The following is a 19,593-nucleotide window of genomic DNA, read 5'->3' as shown; positions in this document are numbered from 1 at the left end:
AAGGGCAGGATAAAGCGCAAAGGGTCATTGTGAGAGAGGTGCCACCCTTATCCCTAGCTCTCTCACAGAAGCTTTTTCTTCTATACTTCTTATGCTTTTTCGGGTTCAAATATTCGCGCCCATCACATCGCACAATAATAATAGAAAATATGTGAGGACAACTTGGATACTCTTCATTGCTTAGATTAACCATGACGGGAGCTTAAGGTCTGACTAAGTTACTTGTTTCAGCTGCAGGCTTTGCACTAGGAAAATAATATGCTAGTACGACGCAGTCCTTTGGAGGTTTGAATAGTTTTGATTGCTATGGCTGATTAATTAATTTTGTTAACCGGAGATCTGATTGCAGAATAAACTGGATTGTGCCATTTGTCACACTCGTGGGCACATCGTTCGAATATTTCATTTTTTTTAAGCATCAGTACAGACACAAGTGCCCATATACACGCGCATACACTCATTCCTATGAACGCGCACCCACACACCCTACCCCTATGAGCACCTCCGAGAGACTGAGCCGGCATATCATCTTGAGATTTACGAAGTCACCGTAGGCGCTTGAACTCTGGTGGGTTGGGGATACCACTGTCCACCTAACCAACTCAACCACAGGTTGATTCGCGCTCGAATATTTCATTAAAGTGTAACAAAAGATAATAACTGGAACCGCTCGTACAATATTTTTCGTGTAAAAAGGGAATCATGATGACTGTATTAGTCTGTAGGTGATTAAGAAGAGTAGCAGCATTTATCAGAAGGCAGATTAACTTGTGTACTCCCGTCGAGAATACATCCATCTTCACCATTGCACCGCGCCGTGGAGGTGGCCAGCGAACTCCCTTTCGCCTCCGGCGCCGTTCTTCCCGCGATCGCCACCGAAGGCAGCCTCGAAATCAATCCCCCTTGCACCCTCCCCGCCGCCGTACGCCCTCCGTCCATGCGCCGCACCCGGCGCCGCGTAGAACGTTGTCCCGGTCCCGGGGTTGAACCCCATGTTGACGCCCATCATGAGCCCGACGTGCGCGTCGTGGCCGCCCAAGTCGCCGTCCTGGACGCCGCGGTCGCCAGCCCCGTGCGTGTACTGCGGCGCCAGGGCGTCGCCGGCGGCAGAGAGGGAGGAATGCGCGTCGTCGTCGCCGAGCCGCGAGCCGCCGACCACGGCGGCCTTCTCGCCCTCGACCTCGCGGTAGCGGTTGAGGTAGGCCTTGAGCGGCGCGACGTAGACCTCGAAGCCGAGCGTGGTCATGGCCCAGAGCAGGTCGTCGCCGTTGATGGTCTTGCGCTTCTCCCGCTGGCACTTGTCGGAGGCCTCGCCGGTGACGAAGCTGATGAACTCGGACACGCACTCCTGCACCGTCTCCTTGGCCTCCTTGGAGATCTTGGCGTTGGCCGGGAGGGAGCGCTTCATGATGCGGCTAACGTTGGCGATCGGGAGGAACCGGTCCTGCTCCTTGGCCGGCGAGTCGCCCCCGCCGTTGTCCGACGACGGGCTGCCCACCGGGCTCAGCAGGTGGCTCTGCTGCTGCCCGTAGCTCTTCCTGCTCTTCATGTCTACGCTAGCTGCCCCTCTTCTGCTAAAAAAAATGTCCAGGCTAGCTAGCAGCAGCAGCAGCAGTAGTACCGGCAGTAGGCGAGTGAGAGGGTGAGTTGAGGAGGTATCGAGCGGGGCGATCTCCATTTAAAGATGGAGAGATGCGAGTGGGAGGACGGCATCGATGCGGACGGATGCAATTCTGGCTTTAGCTTACAAGAAAAGTATGATTAGATGAGCTAGACTTTGTCTAAGGCATCAGGTACCTTATTTCCCTGCTCAAAATTAAAGTCCAGCTGCATTCCCTTGACATACTACGTTCGCTTTGATGGCTGTGTGCATCGCTGGATGCAGAGTTCGGAGGTAATACTGCTTTCTGGAAAAGAAAACTATGTTCGCTTTGAGATTTGTGCAGCCATAACACAAAATCATATATCCTCATAGCTCCTTCCCCCTCCCCTTCGTCGGACCATAGTCGTAAATAGGCAGAAAATCAGCGAAAAAATCATTCAACTAGTGCTCCGAAATTCCGAAAAACATTCCATTACACAGTTCGCATGAGGTTGTGCCACCACCCATGTCACCTCAGGAAATGGTATCAACGAAGAGTTGAGGTTCCTAGGCCAATGGCAAGGCATAATACATTAGTGGAACCAATGAGGGACAACCTTTTTTACCTAAAAAAGAGGGAATCATCCCTCTCGTATTTTGGCTTCACATACAAAAGAAATCTAAACACTTAATTAAAGACAATATTTGAATAGGAATAATATATGCTATATTTTATTCTGCCGGGATGAGCAAGTAATCTACTAACCAATCTCCTTTACTGTTACTGACGACTTAGTACCCATAGTCGTTCAAGTTGGGTTTAATCTCACATGAGTTATGAGAGGAGGCAGAGCATGACTTATAAGGGCGGGGGTGTTTGGATCCCATCAGGCTAGTCTTTTAAGGCCTCTCATAGGCCGTTGTTGCTCTCCGATTGTGCATGGTTGGTGGGATAAGACAATCGTGTATCTGGCCCATGACACATGTGAGTTGAAAACGCTCGTTAGCGGATGGGATGGCACTAAGAGGTCGGTTATGGTTCACTCATAATAAATCGCCCATGTAAAAAAGAAAAAACCTATACAATGTTTTTCTTAAAAAATCACTTCCCAATGTTATTTTGCACCTTGAACTAAATCATGCTGCCACCACTTCTCTCACAAGCAAAGATCAAGCACATGATGGGAGAATTTAGGAAAGTAATTGCACACGACAGATGGGGTCAAGGACAAATCTTTCTTTATAAAGGAAGTGTATTTAGCTATAACGGGATGATATCAGTGACACGCAGCCTATACAACAATACGATATCAAGAGTTATGTAAGACATAGTGGATGCACAAAACTAAATTATCAAAAAGGAAAAGAGAAAACTTCAATGATGATTCATGGCAAACATCCACACCGACCAACCATAATACTAGGACCGTGAGAAAAGTTCTCCAAAACCAACGCCTCCAATACAAACATGGAAGCATCAAAGAACCCAATGAGACCAGACTCATATGGTATGGACAACGCAACATTCTCGTCTTCATCCTCACCAAGCTCTGCATCCACGTCCTCTACCACACCGCAATGTCCTCATTGTCTACCACCACACCCAAAAAAGTGTTCCACTATTGCACCGCTTCTTTCCCAATTGCCCCTCCTGGATCGAGCCATCTTTTTGTAGAGTAAGAAACTGCTTGCCATGTATGTTAATTTATGCTTATTTAAATTGTCTTATGTGTTATATTTTTTTCACTTCAAGTGTTTGCAGATAAAGTACCACCGAGCATGCAAACCGTGGGAAATTGTGATCTTTAGTCAATGGCAATTGTGGTTTTCCATGCCACAATTTAAATTGGGTCCATCCATTAATTAAAATTTTGAAGAACATTTGTTTCCAGAACAAGGTTGCACTCTAAGTTATTGGAATCAGGAAGCCTCCTGCAGCTGATTGTATATGGTGCATTGAGAGAACATATAAGGTTATCCTAGCATTTGGGGTTCTCCTAGTACTATAAGATTGAAAAATTGCCCCTAATGAGTTCCAAAATGTTATATAAATAAACAAGCACATATAATGCGCTTGCATCTACCATCACATAAATATGGTTACGCTTCATGTTCGCTAAATGAAAATTAGAAAATTAACCTTGGTAGAGGTAAACGATGGAAATCATCCAAATTTGAATTTGTTATGGTTCACACTAAAGTTTGTAGTTTTCATTTTTGAAGACTTGTATGAAATTTGGTAGGCAGTTGGCCAGTGACTAGGCTACAATTGTGATGGAGATGATATTAGAATGAGAGGGGTGCGCCAACAAGCTACATCCGTCAAGAGGTTCTCAAACTGCCATTGGAAAATATGTTGATTTTCTAATTTTTGTAAGATTATACGTTCTTTACCTTTTTCTATGGATTTATTTGCTAATTACATATTGCTCTTTTGCAAATATTATGCCTGGACTAATAGGAGCATCCACTATATAACAATGATGTAACCAACATCTTTTTGTTCACAACAACACACATGCATTCAGCTAGTTAATCTACAGAAAAAGTTTCTAAACAATAGCGAGTATTTAAATGAAAGAAAAAGTGTTAGTCCTGCTCCTAAATTTCCAAGTAATATATATTCAAACAACGCTATGGCTTCTTCCATTAATTTAGCTAGATGCCTCCAACTTATTTTGTCAACCCAAAGGGTAGGAATTCCCGCATTTCATGATAAGAACATATAGTTGCTTTGCTAATTAGAAAAGTAGGATTTTTTTGAATAACAGGGCATTGTGCACCATCTGTTTACCAAACAATAGAACACACACAATTCAAACTCAATACACACCAACGGAAGTGACGAAACATCAAACTCATCCTTATTGTCATCACCCGTCGTGCATGCGAGGCAAAGGCTTTGACTCCACTACACATTCGAGGCCAAACCCCACGGCAGGGGAAACATGTACAAGACGACGTTGCGACAAGTTATCGACCACATATGCATTGTAGCTGCTCCAACTTTGATGAGAATAAAAGCTGACAAGCTACACTGAGAAGCACACCCACTTCCATCAAAGCCATGCAATATTTATTGTTCATCGTTGCCATGCAAGATGTCCTTCCAACAATGGATATAGGGACACCTCCTCGATGTCTACCCACGACCATTAACCGGTACCCCTATTGATCCACTGAGCACCCAATGACCGGTGCCCGACTAATTAAGGGGGCACTTGATGCACTTACAATATGTCCCTTTTTGGTGATTGATGACAAACTAGTTAAATTTTCAACGGGGATAAATAATGGAAGTGTAAGAACAGAGTATGAAGAATTTGATTACATGATATAGAGGAACTCCCCCTGAAGATGCGCATATTGATGAATTTGCTTTGGGTTGCAAATGCACATGACAAATTGAAATTGTGGAGATCTCCCCCTATATCTTGGAATCCAATCATGCATGGTCATAGGGTATGAAGAAATTCAATGCATGGCGAAAATTGGTGTCTGATGAAATACATCATGCATGCACATATATATTGCGTTGAGGATAAAGCTTGCATATAAAGTGTTCAAAAGAGTCGGACCACCAACAATATTTAAGTTACAACTCATCATAGAACTCGTCAGGAAAAAAAGCAAGGGTTGCAACTTAAGCAAGAAACAACCCGATATAATGATAGATCCACTTGAAGACTAACTCCAAGGAGGAAACACGACGTGGAAGCGTCATCAACGCCTAGCCCAGGCGAGCCTACATTTGAGATTCGCCTCTGGGATAACAAAGGAGAGATAGATGCAACCCAAAGTGACGCCTTCATGAGATGAATGGCGTCTACGCCAATGTTGGCATTGTCGGTTTTGTCTTTCGCATTGTTTTTTTGTGTCCACATTTACTTGATGTTTAGTGCTCTATTCTGGAAATTTGTAACACCTAACTCGGACTCCATTGGCTCCTTACCTTGAGATAGTATAAGAACATAGAAGGTACATTTTATTTTTTAAATGCGAGTTAACCTCATTTTAAGCATCCTTGAATGAAGGAGAATTAGTTACAAAGGAAACCACAAAGCATAGCGGGTTGTGTGATAGCCTCGCTTATTAGGGATGATAGACTACTCATATCAATAAGGAATTCCTTCTTTTCCGGAAGCTCATTCGGACAGAACTCCAAAGTTAAGCGTGCTCAGCTTGGAGTAGTTTCAGGATGGGTGACCGACCGGGAAGTTGCTCCTGGGTGCGCACGAGTGAGGACAAAGTGCGCAGAAAAGACTAGTATTAATCTGTGGGGCCAGTCTAGATCCCGCCAAGAGTGACGACCATCGGCGGGTATGTCCGGAGCGTTATAAGTTGGTATCAGAACCGACCCACGGATGTTTGCGGACAGGTGCGCGGTCATGTTGTTCATGACATTTGTGACTCGTCGTGGCACACGGCATGACATATGTACCGGACTGGATGCATAGACGTATGTGCCAAGAGGGAACGTTCCTATGGCCCGACGAGGACGTCGGTTCCTCTGAGTGAGGGTGTATGTGATAGCCTGGCTTATTAGGGATGATAGACTACTCATATCAATAAGGAATTCCTTCTTTTTTGGAAGTCCATTCGGACAGAACTCCAAAGTTAAGTGTGCTTAGCTTGGAGTAGTTTCAGGATGGGTGACCGATCGGGAAGTTGCTCCCGGGTGCGCACAAGTGAGGACAAAGTGCGCAGAAAAGACTAGTATTGATCTGTGGGGCCAGTCTAGATCCCGCCAGGAGTGACGACCATCGGCAGGTATGTCCGGGGCATTACATGTTGCCAGACTTGCGAAACTTAAGAGATCAACATCAAGAAGAGCTTTTCATAAAAGCATTTTTTTACCTCCACGAAGACAAAGTAGAAGGCCCTTTTTCACTCTTCCACAACCCAGATGTCGCCAACCATTTCACAGAGCTAGCTTGGGACGCTGCACTTTGTGTCACATCTGTCATCAAGGACACTAAATCTACCACCACACGCATGGAAGAGCCAGCCACAACGCCTTTGGTCACCCACCACCCAGCCTCGTGTTGTAGCCCTACTGCCCAGTGGTGGAGGCACCTCCTAGCTAGTCTCGGTGGCTTACCGGGCTCAATGGAGAAACCATAACGATAATTTAGTATTGGATGGAGATTTTGAGAGTAATATCCATGAGATAATGATCTACAATTTGGTGTCATAATGTTTTTCCTAGGCTCACTTAGTTGGTTGGCTCCATCCTATAGGTGCCCCTTTGTAGGATCTATAGTTGCCCTCAACTATACCAACCGTATGCCACCGCCTGAGATGACACGGACGATAACAATGAAGCCCACCATGCTAGATGTGAAGAAGGAAGGCCCCACCACCATCTTTGTCCACCACAGGCTTTGCCTCGTAGTTCTTACTTGTGGCAAGGAGGAGAGGTGGCATGTGGCAGAGAAGGAGACAAGGAAAGTGACAACTTTTAGCTGTCTGTGACACCCATAAATGATTCCAACTTAAATCAACTTTTTTTCATGTGTGTTAGGAATAACTATAGCTCTGTTTTAATTTTTGGACTGTATATATTTACATGTGTCATAACTTCCAATTAACCTCACTACCTTTTGGATTAACATCCAATCATCATCCTCTCCACATCACTCTACATATGATATACATAATAAAGATCGCGGTAGGTACAGTTAAACTTCAATGCTTTCTAGAGTAATGTGCAAAGTTTAGCCCCTAAGGTTTACATACAAACTTGGGAGTTAGCAAAGCTGCTATATTTTTACACACATGTCGCTGAGGCACGATCTATATAAGATTGGTGTAGCTTACATAGCTAGAGAGGAGTTGTGACAGGGGAATGCAGATTATGGTCCATCAGTTTGCCTCGCGATTCGGAAACTGGGGTGGTTGATGCATGTGGTTTGACCCTTAATTATCTTAGATGAGGTCCATGCATGGCAGCTTTTCGCAGCTTTTGGAGCTCCACCCATCCAACCTTGCATGCTTTTACTATTCGGATTCCTTGCGACCAGGGATTTGAAAGAATACCACTTTTGAACACATTTTGATAAATATTATAAACTTCAACAAGTTTCAACTATTAAAACTTGATAAAACCAATGATGAATTCAACAAGTTTGAAATACTAAAACGTAAACCCCGCACTCTAAACCCTAAGCCCTAAACCCTAAACCTTAAACCCTAAAACCCCCCAAAAATGGATCTTGGTAAAATCTAGTGAAACTTGGTAAAACTTAATATTATGACTATCAAGTTTTAATATTTGAAACTCGGTGAAGTATTTAAAAGTTATCAAAACGTGTTCAAAAGTGGTATTCTTTCAAAGCCCCCATCACAAGGAATACGAATATGCAAACAAAACACAAATTATACTTTTGGTTCAAAAGATATAATAAATTCAAATTTAAAGTCAAAAGGAAAAGCATGAGTAGTGGGATGGGTGGAACTGCAAAAAGCTATCATGCATGGACCCCATATGCAAGAATTAAGAACTAATCGCATAAATGAGTTTACGAATCACGAAGCAATCGTGTGGCCACCAAGGAGCTTGCTCCCACACCTAGGTGCCGTAGGGAATTTCCGCATACATAGCGTTCGTCGATTCATGCATCCAAGCCAATGTGTAATATATCAAGAGCGGATGGATGACTATCACTTGAAACTACTATCTGAAGATACACTCCTTGTATTTGTCTAGTGATTGGATTCCAAAAAATATCTTTATCGAATATGGTATCCTGTGTATTTGTAAAGGGCGGACAAAGTGCAAAGGGTCGTGTTGTGAGAGATGCACTCTTATCCCTAGCTCTCTCGAAAAAGTTTTTCTTCTTCTTCTTTTTCTCTTTGGGTTGAAATATTCTCTCCATCACATCGCACAATAATAAAGAAGAATATGTGGCGACAAGTTGGATACCAGTGAGTGATTAGATTAACCATATCGGGAGCTTATGATCTGATTATGTTACCTGTTTCAGCAGCAGGCTTTGCATTAGGAAATTAATATCCCAGTACGCGCAGTCCTTTGGAGGTTTGAATGGGGAACGGCTGATTAATTAGTTTTATTAACAGGAGATTTGATTGTCGAATAAACTGGATTGTGCCATTTGTCACACTCGTGGGCACACACTGCCGTGACTGCTTGTTTTTAAGTGTTTAGACGCCTCTTCTGGGTTATTGGAATTTAGGGCAATTATATTCTTTATTAATCTAAAAAGACCTGAGAGAGACCACGACATACTTGTTCGAACTTGATTTCAACTTAACTCGCCGTTAGGTGGGAGACCTGTTCATGGTAGCCGGCTTGTACCCGAAGTATATTACAAAAAGAAGTCATTTTCATTTGCAGAAACTAATATGAATCAACAGCATGGCAGTCACCTAAAAACTGGTTATCCCTAATTTCTAAATGAGCCGGTGCCGTCAGAGAACGATTAGCAGATTTGAAACTGAGGATAGCCCATGAACCAAACACAACCTTAATGTCTTATCGCCCACACATCTCCTTCATCGTCTCAATCAACAGCATGGCAGCCGCCTAAAAACTGGTTATCCATTATGGCTACAGGAGCTGGTGCTATTTGAGAACGATTAGTGGATTGGAATTGAGGATAGCCGAAGAACAAACACCACGGCCCCCGCGTCGCCTAGGGTAGGCGACTCAGGCGGCAACCCCCAACCGCGCCACCGCCGGCCCCTCCTTCTCTAGCTAATCCCCTCGCCGCCGCCGGAGGCCACAACCGGGCGAAGCCCGCGTCATGGCGGCGGCGGCGGGGTCTTCCCCCCGTGGCGCGGCTCTCCTCTCCCGCGGGGCCCCGCGGCTGGCGGCCCGCCTGTGGCTCGGATCCATGGCGGCGGCCATGGCTGGTGGCACACGGCGCTGCTTGGCGGCGGGCGGCGCCGGCGTGGTCAGGTGGGCCACTTTCCTGGCTATGTGGATGGCGGGGAGGTGGTGGGCTTCGGCTGCGGCGGCGGTTCCTCGCTGCATGTTGATGGCCATGGTGATGTTCGTCCTCGACCCTGATCTACTTCGATCTGCAGCGGATCCGGCCCTTGGTGGCTTCGGTCACCGTTCTTGGGTGCTGGCCTTGCAGATCCGGTGGCTGGAAGGGTTCCGGGGGAATCTCTTGGCCGGCGTGGCGGCCACTCCGATGGCAGTGCCTTTGGGTGTTGCTTCCCTCGTTGGAGGCTTCGGAGAGGATCTCCTTCCTTCCACCCCTCCCAGGAGCTCAGGTGAAAACCTCAGACCCCCCTGTTCCAAGCGATGACGACACCACGGTGGCGTGCTCCTTCCTGAAGGCGTTGCTCGGGGGCTGCTCAAGCGGCGGTGGAAGTGGCGGCGGTTCGGTGTCGACACATGCATTCTGGTCAGCTTCATCTTGGAGGCTGCGGCGACGTAGGCGATGCTCGTCTGGTGGAGCTACTGCCGATGGTCGAGGCATCGTTGGCAGTCTGCGCCATCAGGTTCGGGGTGCTCAGGAGGAAACCCCAGATCTGGGTCTTCCGGATCGGATGATGATGGCGTTCTATTGCTTTTCCTTTTGGGGCATCGTCTTGGAGCAAGTGCTGGCTGGAGGGATGGTGGAGCGGTGTTTCATCCCAAACTTTGATGGCGGCGGAGATCGATGGCATGGCGCTGTGGAGACTCGGCGTCCGACGTGCGGAGATGGGCTCACGTAGGAGGAGGTTGCTGTCTGGCGTCATGGTGACGCCGATGACAGAGTGGCCAGACAAGGTAGAAGTCTCAATATGATCTGAAGACCTGTGGAAGATGGCGGCGACGACACACGAGTGCGTCTGACCGGATTGTGCCCCAGACCCGGTATGTGGCTCGGCTGGGGCTTCCGAATGAGTTTCGGCTTCCGGCTTTTGATGTTAGGCTTAGGTGAATGATTTGGGTAGTGGCCCAGCTAGCACTCCTTCATCATTTTGGATAGGAGTAGCGGCATATGTTGCCAAGATGGTGGATTCAGGCACATTGTTGTAATACTTTCTAAGGTCCTCGAAAATAATCAATAAAGTGGCCGTATGCATCTCCCAGATGCAGAGGCCGGGAGTCATCCTTCTTTTCTAAAAAAAAACACGACCACTTTTTTTTAGGATAAAAAAAAGTATCTTATCGCCCACACATCTCCTTCATCATCTAAATGCAGCCACCTAAAAATTACTCCCGCTGTCTTATAATATAAGAGCGTTTTAAACATTAACTAAAATAAAAAAAACACTTTTATATTATAAGACAGAGGGAATAGTTAATACTACAAGAGTTAGTGCTATCAGAGAACGATTAGCAGATTTGGAACTGAGGATTGCAAATGAACCAAACACAACCTCGATTTTTTTATCAATTCAGTTAGTCCGCATCAACAATTGAAATTCACACAAAAATCAATCAACCGAAAATTTGCTTAACCGTATATGTGGTTCGGTTTTCCGTTTAAACAAGAGCTACCCCGAACCAAGTTTGAAGGAAGAGGGAGAGGAGTGAAATTTTGACAACAAGGGACAAGACAATCCCGAGATGGTATGTGCGCTAGGCAAAAATCGAAACTGTGGCTTCCACAGAACCTGCTCATGTCGTCGGTTGGGGCAGCTGAGCACGACTGGCGGCGCCGACGGCTGCCAGAGCTTCTAGCGGCGACACTAGGTTAGGCCGTTGTTGTGTTTCTTTGGTGATATTGGTTAGCGGGTGCCAGAACTTCTAACAGCCCAATATCACCAGGCCGTTGTCGTGTTTCTTTGGTGATATTGGGCTGGCAGGTCATTTTTTGTCTATAGTCCACTCACGTGCCTCTCATCTAGTGGGCCTTAGTTTTTTTTCACCGTCGGTTGTGTTTCTCTATTTTCTTTTCTCAAGTCTGTGCAACGACTTAACTCTAGTTCTTCTCATTTTTTGTAAACTTTCATTTGACTCTCAGTATTTTTTTTTCTGTTTTCCATTTTATTTATTTTTTTGTTTAATTTTTCCTATTTCATTATTTGTTTTCAATTGTGAATTAGTTTTAAATTCATGGTTTTTTGTTTTTATTTGTAATTTTATTTTCTCCCTTTTTATTTTTTTCATTTTTCCTTTCTTTCTTTATTTGTTTGTTTAAAATTCATGAACTTGTTTTCACTCTGTCATATGTTCGCTTTGAATGTCGTGCAAATCTTGATCGCTGGTTATTTTTGTCATGCGCGCTATGTGTCGTGTCGTGTGATTGGTGTCTACTTGTCGACATGTTCGCGCATGCGTCTTTTGTTAGGGCGTTTTCGCCACACGATCTGGGGTCTCGTTTTGGATTGGTTTGCTAATTCTCATCTAAATGAGAGTTAACAATGTTTTATCTAACTCATATACTGTTAGATACATGTGTTTCTGAGTCGTGCTTGTTGTCATTGTGTCGTGTTTTCTGTTTATCATTCGTGAATCAGTGATGTCAGATATGATATTTTTCTAGTGGACCGTTATTATGTTTTGTGTATTGTTTTTTTCTCCATGGGCTTAGTTCTTTTGGAGGGCCACGTGTATTTTTATTCCCTCTTTTATTTTTCAAGTTTGATCGTGTAGCTAGATTTTTTCTTTCAGATTTCGAAAATCAATCTAGATGAAATTTTAGCTCATCTAAGCCTATAACTGTCCGATTTGTTTGTCTTAATGTTAGTACCAGCCAAACATGCGCGTTTGTGTTCGCTCATCAATTTTTTGTCACGCATCCTCTTGTCTCGTTTGTTTTGTGTCATCGTATTCTCGCATTTCTTTCCACATGGACCCGTACATGTCATCATTTAGGGGTTTGACTATGAAGCTTATCCCCATCTTCTCACTGACTTACCTTTGACCCCTGTTATTTTGCCTGTGTTTTATTTTACATCCTAGTTATGGGTCCACACTTGACATGCAACTGGCCTATAATTTGTTTCATCCTAGTTACAAGTCAAACCTTGACTCACAACTAGGCTCGTAATTTCGTAGTTGTTCCAGCTGTCCACCCTCGACTAACAACTAGGCTCATAGTTTTCCCAATTCCAAACGCTCTATCTTCTGCCTTGCTTGTCGCTATTTTTTTTGTGTGTATCCTGTTATTGGCCTAAGCATGTTTGGCTTCGCTTTTGCCCCATCAACTCGTGAGGGGGGCTTGACCATTTTTTGTCCAAGTTGCAAGTCCACCCACGATTCGCAACTGGAACTCGGTCATTTTGTCCCATTTGCAAGTCCACTCTCAACTCGCAACTAGAATCTGACCATTTTTTGTCTTAGTTGTAAGTATGTTCTTGACTCGCAACTAGGACCTAGCATTTTTTTGTCCCAGTTGCAAGTCCACCGTTGACTCGCAACTGGGGCTCAACCTTTTCTCCTAGTTGCAAGTCCATCGTCGACTCGCAACTAGGGCTCGATCTTTTTTCGTCCCAGTTGCAATCCCCTCGACCTGTAACTTGGACCTGACCTTTTTTTATCGCAGTTGCAAGTTCACCCACAACTCGCAACTCGGGGTCCGACCTTTTTTTTTGTCCAAGTTGCAAGTCTATCCTTGAGTTGCAACTTGGGCCCAACATTTTTTTCCGGTTGCAATTTCACTCCCGACTCGCAACTGGGGCCCGCATTTTTTCCTCCTAATTGGAAGTCTCCCCTCAACTTGCAACTGAGGTCCGACCTTTTTTTGTCCCAGTTGAAAGTCCACCCTCGATTCGGGGCCCAATCTTTTTTGTCCTAGTTCAAGGTCCACTCTCGACTCACAAATACGGCGAGACTTTTCTTTTGTGCAAGTTCCAAGTCCACCCTCGACTCGCAACTCAGGTCCAACCTGTTTTGTCCAAGTTGCAGGTTCACCCTCGACTTGCAACTAGGGCCAAACTTTGTTTTCCCGAGTTGTAAGTCCGCCATCAACTCGCAACTAGGGTTCAACCTTTTTTGTTCAAATTGCAAGTCCACCCTCGACTCGCAGCTGCGGCCCGAGTTTTTTACTCCCAATTACAAGTCCAGTCTTGATTCGCAACTGGGGTCCGACCTTTTTGTGTCTTAGTTGCAAGTCCACCGTCGACTCGCAACTGGGGCTCAACCTTTTCTTATCCCAGTTGCAAGTCCACCCTTGACTCGCAACTGGGCCCCAACCTTTGTTGTCTCAGTTGCAAGTCTAAACAGAACTCGCAACTAGGGGCTGACCTTTTTTAGTCCCAATTGCGAGTCCACGCTTGACTTGCCACTGGGGGTCCGACATTGTTTTGTCCTAGTTGCAAGTCCATCCTCAACAGCGAACAAATCATAGATGAGCTGACCCAAGTAGGTAGGATATGTTTTTGGTTCGGTTTTGTTTTGTTCATGGTTTTCTGTTTTTTTATTTTATCATGTTTTCTTTATTGGTTTTTCTCTCCTTTTAATTTTTCTATTTTCAAAAGTTGATCTTTTTTCATTTTTCTGATTATTTTGTCTTTTTTTCATAAATTCACAAGATTTAATAAATGTTCCAAAATTCATAAATTTGTTCATTGTTCTAATATTGTTCGTGTTTATAATATTTTTTAAACAAAATGTGTTCATCTCTCACATGTTTATCTAAAAGAAAACTAATATACTTGCGAGATTATCTCCGTCGTAAGAAAAGAAGGATGCGAGCTATCGTGTAGTGTAAAGCTGTAGTACGACTAGCAACAACAACAGAAAGAGATGCGAGTTGCTGTGTAGTATAGTAGTACAACTAGCAACAACAACATGAAGGGACGCGTGCTGTCGTTTGTACTAGTACGTCGGCTAGCAACATTAGCAAGGGAGCAGCAGCAGCGGTAATCCTAGCCCATGCGAGCATGCTCAGGGTGGCCCTTTTTTTAGTCATATTGGGTGATTCTCTAAAAACAAAAATTACGCTAGGCCTGGCAACAACAAAAATGAAAAACAACAAACAAATAATAAAAATCAACTAAGATGATATCATGTTAGATGTGAGATATTATCTCACATCTAGATGTGATATAGATAAATCCTAAACATAATTATATCACAATCTAAGATGATGTCATTGGTTTTTAAATTGGGAGCAAGCAACGAAGGAGTATTCCTTCGGGAGCCCCCGCAAAGGTCACCCGGCATACTCTCAGCCGCCATCATGTGTCACGCTCTAGGCGCTCTCTTTGATTTTTAATTTTTAATTTTTTCCATATGCGTTTTTGGCCTTTTAGATGATTTTTGGGTTTTTCGACGGTCTTTCTTAGCTTTTGGTAAAAAAAATTGCACGAAAAACTTATTTTTTTTGCTTAAGCGACGGATTTGCTTTCGCGAGAAGCATGGATTTGCTTTCATGAGAGGCAAGGCCGCGCCTCTCGGAAATGAAAAAAACGCGTTTTTTCCGTGAAAGACACGGTCGTGCCTCTTGGAAACAAGGGAAAAATACATTTTTTTCCTTTCACAGGAGGAACAGTCATGTCTCTTTCAGAAAGGAAAATCGTACTCCCGATGCGGTTTTTGTCCGTCTTTTTGTGAAAAAAAAGGTCAGTCAAAACCAATCAAAATGAGATCTAATTTTGAAAATCTCGACGCGAGAAAACTAATGGTGAAGCAGTTCAAGATTTGGACGCACGGTTTACTAGATAAAACATTTTAAATAAACGGGTCTACAAAAAAAGTAAAAATCCTAGACAAGTGACGCACATGCAATGCTCCACTTGTCGCAATGTGACAAGGAGGGAATGACCTTTGCAAAGACTATTCTTTAATTAGTGATTTTGTTTCAAATTATATTTCACCTGCATTTGTTCTTGCTTGTTTTTCATTGTCACTTGGGCTGGGCTTTTAGTCCGACTAAAAAAAGTTAAACTTGATTACCTTTTTTTGTGAAAAGCTAAACTTGATTACTAGTACAACTTTGCACGACTTAAATCAAAATCAGTAATTGAGAAGTATTCTTTCCAAAATTCACTTTCACCATCCCAGGTTGCGAAGTATAGTAACCTGGCCGTTTTCCCTTTTTCGTAGATTTGTTTATTTAAGACGTGTTTATCTCTTAAATCATGCATCCAAATCTCATATTGATAGGTTTTGACAAACTTTTCTTCACGAAAAAACCGTGCCTCTCGCGCAAAAAAACACACGTTTTTTTTCGTTTCTGAGTGGCACGGCCGTGCCGCTCATGAAAAGAAATCCATTATTTTTTAAATTTTCAGAGGCATGGCTATGCCTCTCGCGGAATTAAAACCTTTAGACTCGAGGAAGGAAAAAAACGAAAACGTGTTTTTTTTTGTTTTCAAGAGGTATAGTCGTGCCTCTCGCGGAAGCAAACCAGACCTCCCACAGAAGAAATTAAAAAAGAAAACATGTTTTTTCTGTTTTCGAAAGGCACGGTTGCGTCTCTCACGAAAGCAAGAAGCCTCTTGTGGAAGCAAAATCATGCCTCTCACCGAAGGATTTTTTTTCGTTTTCGAAAGGCACGAACCGTGCCTCTCACAAAAGGGAAAGCACACATTTTTTCATATGAAAAAGTTTAATTTTTTTGAAAAAAAATGTCCTAAAGCTAAGAAAAACCGTCGGAAAATGAAAAGCCAAAGAAAAAAAAAGAAAACATCTAAAAAGATGAACACGCGGAAAAATAAAAATAAAAACAAAATTCGAAGAGAACGCCTAGAGCGCGACACTTGGCGACGGCTGAGAGTGCTCCTAGTGGGCGCGCCCTCAGCCCACCCCAAGTGATCTTTGGGAAAGCTCCTGAACAAGCACTACTCAATTAGTTGCTCTTGATTTAAATGACATTTCGTGGGGATCCATGCACGCGGCACGCTCCAGCCCGGTGCGTATCGTTTAGTTTTTCTTTTGCGATTACCCTCCAGCTTGTCTCTAGGTCACCATCATTTAGGTCAGCTTGCTCTATTCACAAACCTGAAAAAATTCATGAATTTATTTATTTTCAAAAATTTGATAAATATTTGAGCATTTAAAAAAAGGGGTCTCAACTTTAAAAATATTTATCAATTAAAAAACGTTCACGAATTCTAAGAATGGTCCTGACTTTGGAAAAAAAATGTTTGACCACTTAGAAAATGTTCATGAATTCAAAAAATATTCACAAATTCAGAAAATGTTCATGATTCTGTAAAATTTTCTTCAAACCTAAGAAATGTTCATATATTTATAAAAATCAAAAAATTGAAACACTTGCATTAATGTTACATCTACTGGGACGATATGTCCCTAGATTCCCCCATGTGTAACTGTCGAACTTGCTTAATGGTTTAAGATGTAAGAGTACTACTACTAACCAACCAAACAACCAACCGCAATGCGTCTCTTTCGTGTAAACTGAATATTTTGTAATGTGCATAAAACTTTAAAAGTGTATGCCAAACCAAACAAATTACAAATTTAATGTTCATCATATTTAGAAAAATGTTCGTTGTGCATTTAAAAAATTATCCAACATCATGAAATGTTTATTCAATATTTATGAAATGTTCATATTCTATTTTATAAAAAATGTTTGTTAATTTAAAAAGGTGCAGTCGGATCGGAACATGTGTTTTTGCGTATCAATCGTGGACTTGCAACTAAGATCAACAAAGGCGGGCCTAGTTGCATGTCGGCGTGGAGTTGAAACTGAGACAAAAGTGTCACTCCTTCCTTAGTTGTGTGTTAAGGATGGACCTGCAACTGGGACAAAAATGGGCAAAGCTCAATTGCATGTCGAGGGTGGACTTGCAACGGGGATAAAAATGGGCCAGGCCCCTAGTTGCGTAACGAGGATGAACTTGCTACTGGAGAAAAAATGGGTCGAGCCCCTAGTTATGTATTTAGGGTAGAGTTACTACTGGGACAAAAATGGGTCGGTCCCCAAATGCGTACCGAATGTTTTTGTTTGAGGCAACCGTATCAAAAGTGGAGTTGCTACTCAGAGATAATTGGTCGGGCCCCCAGTTGCGTATCAAGGGTGGACACACAACTAGGAAAAGAAGGCAGGCTCCAATTGCATGTCCGGGTGTGGAGTTGCAACTGGGACAAAAATCGGTTGGCCCCGAGTTATGTATCGAGGGTGGAGTTGCAATGGAGACAAAAATTGGTCAGGACCCTAGTTGCATACTAAGAGTAGACTTCGAACTGAGACAAAAAAGGTGAGCCCCCAATTGCATGTCAATGGTGTAGCTAGACTTGAAATTAAGAAGAAGAAAATGAGTTGGGCCTCAGTTGCGTAGAGTTAGAACCGGGACAAAAATGGTCACCCCCCTCCAGCTATGTGTCAATGGTGGACCTTCAACTAGGATAAAAATGGGTCAAGCCCCAGTTGCGTATTGAGTATGGAGCTGCAACTGAGACAAGAAAAAAATACGGGCACCCCACATTAGGGGTGGAGTTGCAACTAGGATAAAGATAATCGCCCTCCCCTCCCCCAAGTTGCGTGTTGAGGATGGGCTTGCAACTAGGACAAAAAATGGATTGGGCCCGTAGTTTTGTATCGAAGGGTGAAGTTGCAACTCAGGAGGAAAATATGGGTTGTTCCCCTCGGTTACTTATCAAGGGTGGATTTACAACTGGGACAAAAAGGGTTTGTCCCCCAATTGTCTGTCAAAGGTGGACTTGCAACTAGGACAAAAATGGGTTTGTTCTCAATTGTGTGTCAAAAAGTTGGCCCTAGTAGCATGTCAAAGATGGAGTTGCAACGGGAACAAAAAAGGTTGCCCCCTCCGCCGTTACGTGTCAAGGGTGAATTTGTAAATGCGAGAAAGATTGGTCGAGACCGGTTGTGTATCAAAGGTAGACTTGCAACTGGGAGAGAACAATTGCATGTTATGGTGAAGTAACAAATAGGGTAAAAGAGGGTCGACCCTAGTTGTGTGTCGAGATTGGACTTGTAACTGGGAAAAATATTGGCCGGGCCAATACATATCGAGCACAAGTCAGAGCATGTCTCTTCCAAAGAGACTGAGTTTTGAATATCATACTTCGAAAATAATCTTAAAAAGGCAATGAAAAGTGACATAATATGTCTCTTCCATTTCTACAACACATGCTAGATGAAAATGGGTGACAAGAGCGAGCAGGAAAAGGCCCAACAAAAATACAAACGTGCAACACGAATGGGCCAATTCTACGTCGCGACCTAGAAAAATGCATTGAAACGGGCTGTCAGCGCGTTGCGATAACGAGCTTAAAAAGGTGAAGCCAAATAGGCCAATAAAAGGATGTAGGACAAACAAATAGCGACCAGCGAGATGGGGATCGAACACTTGCATGAAAAGTACAGAAATTAAAATTGAAATGGGGCAAACTTAGAGGAGCATCGTTCTGCATAAAAAATGTATTCACAATTTTAGAAGGTGTTCAAAAGCTTAGAAAAATATTTCCAAAACTTACAACAAAAGATTCACATGATCTTATTCAGAAATTTGTAGAGAAAGGAAAAAATAAAATAAAAGACAAAAAAAGAAATAAAGTAAAAACAGACACACGAAAAGACAAAAAAATCATGTAGAGATAATAGAGAAGAGAAAGAACTAACAAGAATAAAAAAAGTTGGTAATAATTTTCAGAATGAAAATGCATTAAAACATATAGAAAACACGAAAATGCTTCAAAGAAGAAAAGAGAAATGACACCCACACGCTAGTGTTCCCCCGCCATTTCCTCTTCGTGGGTAGACTGCTCCAATTCTCCACGAACCCATAGAACAGACAACAAAAAACAAATAAATGGGTTGCCCCGCTCAGCGATGATATAACGGGCAGAGAAAAAGTAAAAAGAAGAAAAGCGGGCCGGCAAAAGAAAAAGAGAGGCGGAAGCACGCGGTAGAAACCAAACCAACTTCATATCGAGATTTGCACAAGATTTACAACATCTAGATCCAATGGCAAAGAACTAAGAAGTGACATTGTTAAATCTCATCTAGTCCCTCTGTTCCCTTTTATAAGGCCTTGAAGACATTTCAGACAACATGCAAAGAAACCCATTTTCAGTTGTCTGAAACGTCTTACGAAAGTGAACTGAACAGAGGGAGTAGATGAGATTTAGCTAGGGTTTCGTCCTCTCGGTGGCGATCTTAGCCGCCGTT

At 43.3% G+C, this 19,593-nt stretch overlaps 1 protein-coding gene across 1 annotated transcript; it reads right to left on the bottom strand.

Annotated features, from left to right (window-relative positions):
• Positions 1–343: 343 nt before the first annotated feature.
• Positions 344–1,646, bottom strand: LOC123189700 (nuclear transcription factor Y subunit B-3-like). The gene has a single exon (XM_044602182.1). The coding sequence runs from the start codon at positions 1,547–1,549 to the stop codon at positions 800–802; it is 750 nt and encodes a 249-aa protein (XP_044458117.1). The 5' UTR covers positions 1,550–1,646; the 3' UTR covers positions 344–799.
• Between the last annotated feature and the right edge of the window lie 17,947 nt (positions 1,647–19,593).

This window comes from Triticum aestivum, chromosome 2A (genome assembly GCF_018294505.1).
Source record: "Triticum aestivum cultivar Chinese Spring chromosome 2A, IWGSC CS RefSeq v2.1, whole genome shotgun sequence".
Classification (NCBI taxonomy): domain Eukaryota; kingdom Viridiplantae; phylum Streptophyta; class Magnoliopsida; order Poales; family Poaceae; genus Triticum; species Triticum aestivum.
The sequence above is the reverse complement of the archived record's forward strand: the minus strand, read 5'-3'. Positions and strand labels throughout refer to the sequence as shown.

Coding starts and splice junctions, on each gene's coding strand:
- LOC123189700 (XM_044602182.1), bottom strand. CDS start 1,549: ATGAAGAGCAGGAAGAGCTACGGGCAGCAGCAGAGCCACCTGCTGAGC.